Source organism: Fusarium odoratissimum (genome assembly GCF_000260195.1).
Source record: "Fusarium odoratissimum NRRL 54006 unplaced genomic scaffold supercont1.29, whole genome shotgun sequence".
Classification (NCBI taxonomy): Eukaryota; Fungi; Ascomycota; class Sordariomycetes; order Hypocreales; family Nectriaceae; genus Fusarium; species Fusarium odoratissimum.
The window spans coordinates 269,208-281,983 of NW_022158713.1; the positions used below are offsets into that span (position 1 = coordinate 269,208).

The 12,776-nt window shown below is 50.0% G+C and overlaps 5 protein-coding genes across 7 annotated transcripts; 4 read left to right on the forward strand and 1 right to left on the reverse strand.

The window, feature by feature from the left end:
* Positions 1–257: 257 nt before the first annotated feature.
* FOIG_12914 (solute carrier family 25, member 46) lies at positions 258–4,482 on the forward strand. Its single transcript, XM_031213876.1, has 2 exons — positions 258–1,000; positions 1,052–4,482. The coding sequence occupies exons 1-2, from the start codon at positions 661–663 to the stop codon at positions 1,720–1,722; spliced, it is 1,011 nt and encodes a 336-aa protein (XP_031056450.1). The 5' UTR covers positions 258–660; the 3' UTR covers positions 1,723–4,482.
* FOIG_12915 (uncharacterized protein) lies at positions 1,427–5,619 on the reverse strand. The gene is made up of 2 exons (XM_031213877.1): positions 4,782–5,619; positions 1,427–4,637 (listed from the first exon to the last, which is right to left on the reverse strand). The coding sequence occupies exons 1-2, from the start codon at positions 4,814–4,816 to the stop codon at positions 2,591–2,593; spliced, it is 2,082 nt and encodes a 693-aa protein (XP_031056451.1). The 5' UTR covers positions 4,817–5,619; the 3' UTR covers positions 1,427–2,590.
* A 1,380-nt stretch (positions 5,620–6,999) lies between these two features.
* On the forward strand, positions 7,000–7,098 carry FOIG_12916 (uncharacterized protein; the record flags this gene model as incomplete). The annotated part of the gene is made up of 1 exon (XM_031213878.1): positions 7,000–7,098. The coding sequence occupies one exon, from the start codon at positions 7,000–7,002 to the stop codon at positions 7,096–7,098; it is 99 nt and encodes a 32-aa protein (XP_031056452.1).
* Positions 7,099–7,680: 582 nt separating this feature from the next.
* Positions 7,681–9,681, forward strand: FOIG_12917 (uncharacterized protein). 2 transcript variants are annotated; one of them, XM_031213880.1, is made up of 3 exons: positions 7,726–8,008; positions 8,063–8,694; positions 8,743–9,664. In XM_031213880.1, exons 2-3 carry the CDS (start codon positions 8,162–8,164, stop codon positions 9,383–9,385), a joined length of 1,176 nt encoding a protein of 391 aa, XP_031056454.1. In that variant the 5' UTR covers positions 7,726–8,008; positions 8,063–8,161; the 3' UTR covers positions 9,386–9,664. The 2 variants fall into 2 exon arrangements, with proteins under 2 accessions (XP_031056453.1, XP_031056454.1); XM_031213879.1 differs by having other exon boundaries at positions 7,681–8,694; positions 8,743–9,681.
* A 49-nt stretch (positions 9,682–9,730) lies between these two features.
* FOIG_12918 (uncharacterized protein) lies at positions 9,731–12,641 on the forward strand. 2 transcript variants are annotated; one of them, XM_031213881.1, is made up of 6 exons: positions 9,731–9,928; positions 10,066–10,857; positions 10,904–11,161; positions 11,210–11,390; positions 11,441–12,097; positions 12,152–12,641. In XM_031213881.1, exons 1-6 carry the CDS (start codon positions 9,914–9,916, stop codon positions 12,337–12,339), a joined length of 2,091 nt encoding a protein of 696 aa, XP_031056455.1. In that variant the 5' UTR covers positions 9,731–9,913; the 3' UTR covers positions 12,340–12,641. The 2 variants fall into 2 exon arrangements, with proteins under 2 accessions (XP_031056455.1, XP_031056456.1); XM_031213882.1 differs by lacking the exon at positions 9,731–9,928 and having other exon boundaries at positions 10,033–10,857.
* Positions 12,642–12,776: the final 135 nt, after the last annotated feature.

Consider the following 12,776-nt stretch of genomic DNA (forward strand, 5'->3'; position numbering starts at 1 on the left):
GGCCTCTAGTACCCCACGAAACTCGGTCCTTTTCCATGTGGGGAAGACAGAGACTCATGATGCACCCCGCGAGCCGAAGCCGAGGCAACAAAAAACGAACAGAGCCGGGACCGGGGCTCGGGGATCGGGGGTGAGTGAGAGATCATTGCCCCGGAAGACCGAGGGGAGTTGGAGAATTAGTTTTGCTAGCTGTAGTACTACCCAGTGAAACAATTGGTAATTATTATTTAGCTGTAGACTGGATAATTAAGCAAGGGATGCACTTGGGCGTGGAGCTCCATGGCAGAACCTCAGGTCAAGCTCGTACCGATCGAATAGAAGCTTAGAAGATACGCCTGTGACGTGCCCGATCAGATCTTGGTTGATATACTCCCACCATTTCCCTCTCCCTTTGTTTACACCATTTCTTTCTTGTTTTGTATCCCCATAGCTCTCTGTTGTATCAGCTTGACCTTTGCTTGACTTGCATCATAAGCTCTTGGTTACAAGCTACACCCTCCCCTCGGCCGAGACCACCCCACACTCTTCTTATCCCACTCCCGTCCTCCACATTCCACATTCCGAGGTTCATTCTGTCAAAACCCAACATAAACCCTTCCTTTACCTCACCTCTCAGCGCCTCCTCCTTCCCGGTCATCCTCCCCCTCCAAACGCTTCACAATGTCCTCCGCCGATACCCCAGACTCCGCCATCGAGGCCCGTGTCGTAGACAAGCTGAAGACCATCGCGCCCGCTCCTGAACCACAGGATGACTCCAAGGCCGGCGCATCCTCTGGCCTCGCTCAGCAGCTTCGCGCCTTTGCGGCTGGTGGTTTCGGTGGTCTCTGCGCTGTCGTAGTGGGACATCCTTTCGATCTTGTCAAGGTCCGCCTTCAAACCGCTGAGCGAGGTGTTTACTCCTCTGCCATCGATGTTGTTCGCAAGAGTATTGCTCGTGATGGTCTGCGAAGAGGTCTTTACGCCGGCGTAAGCGCGCCTCTTGTCGGTGTCACACCTATGTGTATGTTATAATCCCTCTTCAACTTCCTATGCCGTCAACTGACCTAGCTAGTTGCTGTGTCCTTTTGGGGTTACGACCTCGGCAAGCAAATCGTCCGAGGTGTCAGTGAAGTCCCCGCCGAGGGTCTCACAATCGCCCAGATCTCAACCGCCGGCTTCATCTCCGCCATTCCCATGACCGCTATCACAGCACCCTTCGAGCGCATCAAGGTCATCCTCCAAGTCCAGGGTCAGAAGCAGCTTGCTCCCGGCGAGAAGCCCAAGTATAGCGGAGGCGTTGACGTCGTCCGCCAGCTCTACAAGGAGGGCGGTATCCGCAGCGTCTTCCGCGGCAGCGCTGCTACTCTCGCCCGTGACGGCCCCGGTTCTGCTGCCTACTTTGCCGCCTACGAGTACATCAAGCGAAAGATGACACCGATTGATCCCCTCACCGGAAAGCCCAGCGGCCAGCTCAGTCTCAGTGCTATCACATGCGCTGGAGCTGCCGCTGGAGTTGCCATGTGGATACCTGTCTTCCCCATCGATACGGTCAAGTCTCGTCTGCAGACCTCGGAGGGCAACGTCTCCGTTGGTAGCATCGTTCGTGAACTCTACGGAAAGGGTGGTGTCAAGGCATTCTTCCCTGGATTTGGTCCTGCCCTTGCTCGTGCTGTGCCCGCCAACGCTGCTACTTTCCTCGGTGTCGAGCTGGCTCACCAGGCCATGAACAAGGTCTTCGGCTAGATGCTATGCCAAAGAAGTCGAAGAGGTAAAGCGATATAGGCATAGACAAGAAAAGCTTGCTTTCGGATTTTTCAGGGTTTTGATACGGGTTGTTGACCATTGGACAAGGTCACAGCAGATGGATGGCGTTGGTTGCTGGGCATGACATGAATTGTATTTTCCCATCGGCGGTGGATGCGCATTTCAAGCAGAATTCGAGCGCTGAGCATATCATTTGTTTTACGCACATAGATCATGAGCAGTTAGATCGTGCTATTGACTTTCTGTTGTGATGGATAGATGAATCAAAACATAATTACACGCATCTGCCAGGTGTTTTACTTAGCTCGCCACGAACAATGACCGAATAAGGTAGTGAAGATGAGAGTTGGTATTCACTTTCTAAACAAAATACATTTGAGCAATCTTGGGCTCTCGACGGCGATTGCGCCTACAATCCTGGTATCGCTATATGCTATCCCACGTACCAGAATACATTGCCGCCGTTTTCACCGTAATAACCGTGCGCCGAATCCCAAAGTGAGAAGCATTATACTCTTAGCAACTCAATGAAACATGTTGTTGTCCTTGTAAATTCATCCCTTCCCTAGGTATCAATCCCAATGCCAATAGGTCCGGCATATCATTGCTGTGCTCCATTTCATGAGTGGATGGTATCCCGCCAGTTCGCCGATGCCATGAGTAAAAAGACAGACCTGCCTGTCGTTGAGTAAGTAAGAGTAAACGACTAGCAGGAAGCAACGCGCGCTGAAATAGTATAAGGCGAAGACATAAATAACGTTCTGCCCCAGTCCTCGAGAGAAGAGGATATTTGAGTCATCATCCTGTCAAAGGGCAAGTATAGTAGGGTATCAAAGAGAGTCGAGCGTTAAGCACGCTCGGTAGTCGTCCAACGTCGTTTTGAAAGACTCATATCGCGGAAACGTTCGGCCTCGCCAGGAGGTCGAGGAAGACCCCAAAGTCCGCCCAGACCATCTCCAAGTTGTCCAATGTGAAGTTCTTCAGCGGGCTTGTCGAAATCGTGCAAGATATCTGTCTTGATTCTGATAGGGGCTGAGAGAATAGGACCTCGGGGCGTGGCCTTTGGAGTAGTCTCCCCACTTGGTGGGAACGAGAACGAGCTGAGTGAGGTGATGGCCGCTGGCGGCAAGCTCATAGATAATGAGTTCGTAGATTTAAGTTCAAAGCGTGAGGAAAAAGATGATTGTGTAGATGAGTTCGAGGTAGACATGGCAGCAGAAGCTTGGGCTTCTCCCTTGTTGTCCTCCGGAATACCTTTAAAACGGCTGAAGTTAGGCAGCACAGAATCGAAGTCCTCCTTGTCGGAGGCGTCATCACTACCGTCATCCATCAGTCTAAGAGACGAAGGCCCAGGTGTCCACAGGCCGAACGAGGATGTGTTAGCGCTCGGAGAGTTGCTCCTTGAGCCTGATTCGCCTGTTGCCGTGGTAAGAGCTGGTCCTCGGTTCAGTGGCCGCTGTGACCCCGAAGTTCGACGTATAGACGATCCCACAGTCGCACTGGCCGAAGCACTACGACTGCCCATGGGAATGATAGGGTCAGAATAGACGAAAGAACCAATGAGTGGGCCGGGTCCCTCAGTACTGCTGATACTGGGGTTGCGGCCACGGATAGCAGCAGGGAAACCATCAGCTGAAGTTGATCGGGATGAGACTGGAGTCGAGGTTGTTGAGCGCAAGTGTTCTGTGCTTGCAGACATGCGAATATCGTACATCTGATGGGGAGAGACATGGGGTTCAGAGTCTGGCGTTTCACTTGCTGACGCAGCCAGGAGAGTGTCGTAGTCGGCATCTTGTTTTCGAACTGCCATAGTGATGGATGCAATTCCAACATCCATAAGAACAGGCTGATGAGTGATGGCGCCAATGAGAGCATTACATCCAGCTCCATGAGACACAAGAATAACAACAGTCTCTACATCCTCATCTTCAGAAATCGAGGGGTCATGTGTGTCATTCTGTGAAGCTCCGGCAGCCTGCGTTACCATCTCATCAGGCGCATCAGTCGTAGCGTACCAGTCCACCATCTTCTTCAGGCCGCGTCGAAATCTCTTGTGCATGTCTGTCCACTCTTCTCCAAGTTGGCCGCCATCCCCAAAATCCAGTGGAGCTCTCATGGAATCCCATTGGTAATCCACCACAACGCACTCGTCACGCGCATGGGCCACGAATCCGTCGGGGATCTTTCCGGAACTCGAGATGGCATAGTTCGGCTTTGGGACTGTGTACCCTTTCTTTTCCATCTGAGTTGCGAGCTGCCCAGTTAGAGCTGCAGCCATAGCCGACCCTGTTGAACCTTCCACTGCAGACCCTGATCTCAAGGGTCCAAGAGACGGACTGGCGGCAGGAGACCCGTTCCAGAGAGAAGCAGTAGAGCCTCTATGAGGCATCGGAGTGGGAGCGGGTGCAGATGTCAGTGCACTGTAGTCTTCGCGTCGTAGCAGTTCGGCCTTTGCACTTCCAAGCATGAGGGCCGCACCAGGTGGTGGGGTAATCTGTTCGAAGTACTCGGGGGACAGCCATTCTCCGAGAAAGGAATCCAGACGTAATATTGTAGATCGAAAGTGTTTTGGTGGTCCCGTTGCTGAAACGAAGATGTCGTTCGGACGGTAAGGCGATTCATGGGGAGTCTGTGCAAGACCGGAGCTGATTCCGATCGATGTTTGGGCGCATCGTAAGAATGGCGAGCTATGAATGACGACCTTGAATCTACGTCGCTTTTTTGTGCCTTTGGAAGTCGTCTCGTACTCGTCTTTCGCTTGTTCGAGAATACTGGAGATTTGGTTGCCGACAGCTCTGGCTTGGAGCCAGCCGCCGTAGGTCAGAGGAGGATCATAGGGTGTAGGAGATGAAAGATGCCATTTCTTGTCGGCGGCGTCAAGGCGGTTGCCGTGCCTAGAATAGAGGTCAGTTGAGTTCTTTAATCAACATCATGCCTATACTGTCATGCTGTACGCATACGCAGCGCTCGGGCTACGCGATCTGATCGCGACGATGCATCATGACGACAGGGGTCTGGAAAGGTAGCTGAAAACGTACCTGACGACAAAGATGTAGGCCGGCGTGCGGCCCATGGTGAAGTCTTCAACAGAGACAAAATGGAACAAGCCGTAGCAGTGCTGAGACAGCAAAGACCTCGACAAGTTGAAGAGAAAGATTTGTCAGTTGTTTTGGTGGAAAGAAGAGTGAGGTTGGATTGAACCGAATAAGAGATGGAGGCCAAGGGGGTAGTCAAATACCCTGGCGCACGTCGCGCAGTTAGTTTGGTTATTTTAGATGGAGCTTGTGCAGGCGCCCACTATAAAGCCGACGGGACTAGGCAGGGCAGTGTAAGTACTGTACCCAGGCACCTTGAAGCCTCCACTACAAAAGTGACCGATTTAGGCTCCCCGGCGTTTTTGGCGTTTTGCCTCTGGGGGTCGAATTACTCAAATCAGATGAGACGGAAGAGGATAACTCAGCCAAAGACTCATGTGCACGCCACGGTCCAGAAGGTATACCGGTACACAAAGCAAAGCAGGGAGCTCAACTGGGATCGTTTCTGGTGTGGCTGTTTAGCAGGTGACCAGGGGGGTGGTTGGTCCCTTGGAGCCGGGCTTGAGGTACCCGGGCTCACCTCAGCGAGTCACCGTCGCACGGCAGAGGTTGACCTGAGGTGAAGCCAGAGACAAAGGCAGGGTCCTTGAGGTGACGGGCGTAACATACACCTTGTCACCCGGGATAGTAGGAGATAAGATGAGGCGGAAGAGAAAAGGAGTATGTGGTATTTCGATTTTGTTTGGTTGTTTAGGTTTCGCGTTGTAGCTTGGACTTTGGAAATAATTAGTTGAAAGGAGGGAAAGTTATAGGAGGAGTAAGAAGAGGAGTAGAAGAGCACAAGGACAGGTAATGAGGACTACTTTTAGCAACAAGTTTGAGACCTCCAACACTCCATAGTCGAAACACGACACACACGCACACACACACTTTGCACTTTGATCTTACTCCTCACCTTGTCAACCTACCCAGCCAGAGACCCAGACCCAAAGAAAGTGCGCATCCAATGCATTGCATTTGGCCTTCGTATTGTGTTACGACAAGGTTAGCGGGGCAATGTCGGATACCTAGGTAGGTAGTAGGTGTGTATAAAAATCATGGAAGCTTTGGAGTTTCATTATCAGCCAGCCTTACAACCAGGAAAGTAAACAGGTCTAGTTAAGTGTCAAGTGCCCAGTCATGATCGGAGAGTTCTGTCAAAGAGGACTGAAACCAGACGACAATTGGCATTGATCAGCATTGTCATAATAATTATTGAAAACGATGCTCATTGCCGCACATACCCAAGTTTGGGGGTTCTTCCGAGGAGATGTTGGGGGTTAGACTGTTCGTTTTGGACTGTCATGATACATCATTCTATCGTGATTTCTCCTCGACCCCAGGTTTCCTTCCCCCAGCTTCTCTCGGTAACAGGTGATGTTTGAGGCTTTTTACCACGCGCTCCATCATTTCAAGCTGATATTTCCGGCATGTAGTCACGGAACCACTCGTCATTGGATGTCTTTGGTTCTCGACCTCAGAGCTTCTGAAGTGACCCCGTGGCTCTATGCACGATATTATTGCTCAACCTCGGCCAAGACTCACAACCACCGAGTTTACCTTAATTAAGCCAGTCCAACCTTGGTCTGCACTGGAAGTACAGTACCGTCCATACAGTACAGCTCAAGATCCATGCCCTGTCCATGCATGGCATAACCTGGTCTAAGGTAGCGGTTATAGGGAAGACATATGCCAAGTGGATCACCTACGCCATTCAAAACACGACTCGACGACTTGGATCTCACGCCTGAAATATTCATGTGATCGTACCTTTCCAACTCCGGTGCCGGCCCTCATTCGTCACTGGCGGCTCACTAGAAGCCTTCTGTTTTTTTCTTTTCAGCCCACCTGACGATACACGGCTTAATTTTATGGAGTCGTTATGCACAAGGTCGTTCACCTTTCTCGGTATGCGCCAACGGCTTTGTTCGGCATCTCTGCCAAGGTGACCTTTTCTGTTCCTCTAGTCGCAGTTTGCCCAGCGAACAACTTGAATGTCCTAGTCGTTGCGACCCCAGTCTCAGTTCCATCCATGGTCTATCACATCGTCATGGTGGAGTCGGTGCAGGGTCCTCCATTTTTTATGTTCGCTCTTCCATGCAGCTACGAGACGCTACTGTAAGTGACTTACTAATTACAGATTGTGTTTTCTCGTTATCGTGTTGAAAATTCGATTCCCATCATGACCATGAAAGCGCAAGAAGAGGGGTTTATGGGTCCTGGCTGGTATATCCGCATCAGACTGAAGCGTTTGATTCAGGCTAAGATAAAGATTGCCTGAATCTTGAAAAAAGTTTTCGCATAGGTGCTGGCCAGGCTGAATATGTATGTATCTTTAGACTGGCTAAGCGGGATAGAATGTTCTCGTGGTATCTTTTCCCCCATAATACAACAGAGTCAGCATCGTGAACGACTCAATCCATACGCCCTGTCAGCCTTCGCTCAACTACAGTACTCTTATGCTCTAGCTCAGAACCATAAGCCCACAGGTTTAGATGCCAGTCCGTAGAACACGGTCCTTCAGCCAAATTGACAGTTAATCTTGTCAGATGTCATTCCCGAAACTAATAATTTCGAGGCTGACGTACAATCATCAATGAAATCCCATGGATATTACACCCTCGTTGTGTTTTTCCTGTACACTCCCTAGCCATGTTGATCTCAAATCATGCCAAGCCACATGTACCTGATCCCATTCTCAGACTCGATATTCCCTAAAACAACACCCATGACACAGTCATTTCCAACATCAGAGCATATCTCGCTCGTAGTCGAACCATATCAGATACCCTCATCAAACAAACACGACGCCAACAGATCCTACCCCAACTGTTTCTCAATCCTGGTTAAGAACAAGGGGAGATTATCCGCATCTTTGCCAGCTCACCCCAAGATTTTTCTTTTTTGTCGAGATGTACATAGTAACAACTGAGAGGTGAAGTTACCTTACCTTTTCAGATTGGTGACATGCTGTGGGAATTTGTTAGTGCTTCGAATCAGTACAAGCGCCAGGGGCCGTCTTATCGGATCCCACACGCCGAAAACTCCGGGTCCAGATCTGGTAAGACTCCGATTATGTGTTGAACAGTAATCAATCAACGTTAATGTTAGGTGTTCCCTCCTTGGTGACGTTGATCCGAAAAGGGATATCCAGTGGATGGAATTCATGATTATCGTCGCTGTATAGATTTGTAAGTCTGAGGGAGCATTTCTTAGCAACCTCAGTTTCATTGACATACAGCCAGCGGATATGCCATTTGCTGCATCTGTCTTCTAAACTTCGCTCCTTACTCTACCACGCTCCCTTGTCAACCAGTTCGCTTCATCGCATCACATCCCCCGCCATGAAGCTCTCAATACTTCGATTTCATGCCATCGTGGCAGCGACCATGTTCGCAACAATCGCTTTCGCCGAGCATACCAGCAACTGGGCCGTTCTCGTCTGCACATCACGATTCTGGTTCAACTACCGCCATCTCGCCAATGTCCTCTCCATGTACCGTACCGTTAAGCGTCTGGGTATCCCTGACTCCCAGATCATCCTCATGCTTCCCGACGACATGGCCTGCAATCCCCGGAACGCGTTCCCTGGAACCGTCTACAGCAATTCTGATCGCGCTGTTGATCTCTACGGCGACAACATCGAGGTGGACTACCGTGGCTACGAGGTTACTGTCGAGAACTTTATTCGCCTGTTGACGGATCGCGTGGGCGCGGAGATGCCGCGAAGCAAGCGCCTTCTTACCGATGATCGAAGCAATATCCTGGTTTACATGACTGGTCATGGTGGAAACGAGTTCCTCAAGTTCCAGGATGCTGAGGAGATTGGCGCGTTTGATCTTGCCAACGCTTTTGAGGAGATGTGGGAGAAGAAGAGGTAGGTGGTAGCTCCATTGCTTTCTTGTAACCCACTAATGCTGTTCAGATATCACGAAATCCTCTTCATGATCGATACCTGCCAAGCGAACACTATGTACAGCAGACTTTACTCCCCTAACATCATCGCCACCGGTTCCTCCAAGCTCGATCAGTCCTCATACTCACATCACGCCGACAACGATGTAGGCGTCGCCGTCATCGATCGATACACGTACTACAATCTTGAATTCCTCGAGAACAACGTCAAGGACCTGAACAGCCAGAAGACAGTGGGCGAACTGTTCGACAGCTACGACTTCGGCAAGATTCACTCACATGCCGGAGTGCGCTACGATCTCTTCCCCGGCGGTGAAGAAAATGCCCGTAGCCGTCTGATCACAGACTTTTTCGGCAATATCCAGAACGTCGAGGTTGACCGCAGCGGCAACCTGACTCTCGAGGAGGATCTCCTGGCGCTCAGCAAGAAAATTGCCCTTCTGCAGCAGAGGGAAGCAGAGGCAGCCAAGGAGTCTGTTGGGGAGAAGGTATCTGCAAAGGCACCTGCCAGTGCTCCAACTGAGACAGCCAGGAAGATCCAAAAAGCCAAGGCATTGACGGATGACAACTGGTGGACCAAGAAAGTCGTTGGTGCGACAGCGCTTGCAGGTTGTGGCCTTCTCTGGACTTTAGGGTCCTTCTTGGAGGGTTGAGGTCAATAATCACGAGTATTGTTGTTATTATACATTTATGGCATACCAAGAATATGGAGAACGGCGTACTTGACGGGATTGATGTATTTTTTGTTACCGTGCTAGTAATAAGTCATGAGCAATCTGCAGATATGGCCAGAGACAAACGGTCCTGCACAAAGTATCTTGGCTTCATGAGTTTTTGACAGCATTTCAAATAAATGTCCGTGTCCTGGTATTATTGGTACACTATAATACTTCCTACCAGGTACTCGCAGTCTAATTCGAGTACATGTTGTTCAACACCTAGCAGCACAAAACGATCGTATTTGGTTGTTCTTCATGGCGTGTGAGGTGTGTACTGCTTCTTAGTCAGCAACTTTTTTGGTGTCAACCATTTCATACGAATATCTCATCAAAGTCTCGGTTCTGCCATGCCACTGTCGAATTAAATTCTCGATCTGCCTTTTCACTTGATTATCTCATAAGTGTTATAATTCTCATGTCGCCTGCGGACGTCCTTTGACACGATCCGTCCCAGCTGCCAGGATGGAAAAGTCCAAGGTGAGGCTTCAATAACAAAAGATTCGCTTGACTGCTTTTGGGCGAGAAACTCTGCCACAGCTGCACAGTCTTTTTTGTATCTCCCTTGTTGAATAGAAAGTTATAAGAGAAGACTTGCTGACTGTTCTGGAAAAAAGACAAGGCCCCTCAAAACAATTCATCTCAAGTCGCGTCCACTGACAACTCATGCCCTAGCATGGTCTTGTGACGCCGAGCTTGCAGTTGCTACAGACGATACTATTTACATATTTCTTCCAGAGTATCCGAGGAGTGGTGGTCCTGACGAAGGAGCGGATGAAGAAGAATTACAGAGCCAGTACACGCTCTCCTATCGGGCCTCAGGCTTGATCCGTCCAGATCCCACAATCAATGCACAGCTTTGTTCGTTTTCCGGTATCAGAGTGGCTGGACCGCCAGCTAACGACGAGAATTGGTTTCCTGGCGTGGGGAATGGGTTAGTCACAGGTTCGGGGGCGCCAATCTGCCAGATTGTGAGGTTAGAATGGTCACCAAATGGATTGGGTTGCAATCTTCGACCTATCTTAACAGCGCTGTCGACCAGTGGGTGTATATACGCGATTGGTGAGCATATCGATCGGCAGTCTGCAATGATAGCAGGCATGCGGGTTCGAAGCTTCAAGGCATGGAAGACACTCTGGGGCCTCGGAGCCCAACTTCCACTGCCCGACAGCAACGAGGAAGATGGATACCGAAATATGAATGAACGCATCCAGGCCTTCTCATGGGCCAAAGAAGTGGATACAGGGAGAGGTCTTCTCGCGTACTGCAATGATGTCGAAGAAGTAGCTGTAATGGCGGTGCAGCTCTTCTCGCAGGCAAAGGAAGGGGATCCCTCGTGTGAAGAGACGCGATGGGACATCCAAGAAGTTGGCCGGTTTGATGGTAGAGGGAGACATATTAAGGAAGATGTGAGTCATGCTGAACTTGATCGGAGAAGGCTCTAACATGAAATAGGCTGTGGATATCACAGATCCCGATTACGTGCCTCATGGGAGTGCCTTTTCTTTGAAATGGAGTCCCTGGTTCAATAGCCAAGGCAAAAATGTCGCTATACTGGCATATTTGGCAAAGAATCATGTTGGGTTCCGAAAGATCACTATCCTGGGCAATTGGGAGAGAGGCCAGCCTCCACACATCGAAGTCGAGAAGGCGGATATGACAGCCATTTGCATGTTTCTATCAACGGATGCGTATATCGAGTGGGAAGACCTGGTACGTGGTTTATGACGCGTGGCATAACCGTAGCTAACGTGGCTCGAGATCGTATATGACGATGATAAGCCCATAGTCAGGGGCGTGGTCGCTGATCCGTTCAATGTGAAGCCGTTTCAGGTTTCGTTTGTTGGCGACGCTGAGGAGTTGGCTGGCGCTCACTATACTTGGGAGTGCTCGACAACGTATTCCAAGGAAGATGAAATAGTCTCATCGAATCCTATTTCTGGTACATAACTCTCACAGGCTTTGCACACAACACATCTAACAGCAACTTAGGACTTCTAATTCACGACCAAGGCATAACACACACAGGATCAGTTCCGTACTACTCAATCGCCAGATTATCTGCAACATCACGCAACCAAGACTGGTTTCAAACAAATCTTCCTGACTCGGAGGCTTCTGTGCCAAAATGGGCAACAAGAATTCGGAAGCACACAACACGGCTCGTTGCAAGAGCGGTTGCGCTGGAAGGATTAGACTCGGATTCAGATGACTCGGAAGACGACCTAATGGACGACGACGCAGCACAATTACAAGTTCCCGAATCGAGGTACCGCATCTGGGGCATGGTGCATTCACCCGGCGGCGGCACAACAGCAGTGCTTGTGTCACGATACAGCACTTTGCACCCAGAAAGGCGAGCACTCTGTAAACTCATGTTCTCAAGAAGAGACGAAGAGCGTGGCGAATATGATGTAGTCACACTAACGAAGCCTTTGACTACTGAAGGCCAGGTGTGGGAGTGGATGTACGGGAATGCCCCTGAAGTGCTTGGGACTACAGCAACCCGCAAGATATCTCCGGAGCTTAACAATTCTCTATTGAGAGAGCAGTTCAGAGATATTGCAGCTAGCCAACACTGCGTATTTTGCGATGCGGCTTTACGTCTGGAAGAGGAAGAGGCAAAATGTGAAAACGGACATTTGTTTGGTAAGTTGACTATTCCTCCTCTCTATTGCCGTTGTTGTTAACACATTTGGATAGCGCGCTGTGCTTCTACGGGACTGGCGATAATGGCTCCTGATATTTCTCGGATCTGTGCAGTGTGCGAGTTGCGATGTCTGAAAGTCGCAGAGTTGAAGCGTGTTGTCGAGACGCATTTTGGACCAGGGGCAAATGTACAGGCATCAGGGGAAGTTTGTGGTGGATGTGGGGGAAAGTTCGTCGCATGAACGAATAGGCGCCTGAAGTACAAATAAAACAGCAGAAACGATTTGGTGGCAGATCAGCGATATTGGGTGCAAGCGATTCCGCTGTATCTTCCCGATGGGGGGGTTCCTCCTATACACCATACAGGTACTTTGAGAAAAAGGCTCAAGGGAGCCGGGAGATGAAGTTCAAGCTCAAATGTTCTTTAATTAAAAGCAAAATCAAGGCTGCATACGCACAGGGATAGGAACACACCATATAAGTTACAGATATCCTGTCCATTATTGTACCACTAACACAATAGGCGAGCAAAGCCCACCTGTGAGACACTGCGCGGCAAGGGAGCGAATCATTACCATCTGCCCCGCATTGCCTCGGATTTAGTGTGTGAGCACCCTGGTTCTGTGATTCAGGTCACTTCCTTTAAGCGCTATTACTCCATTACCGTACCGTATCAAAC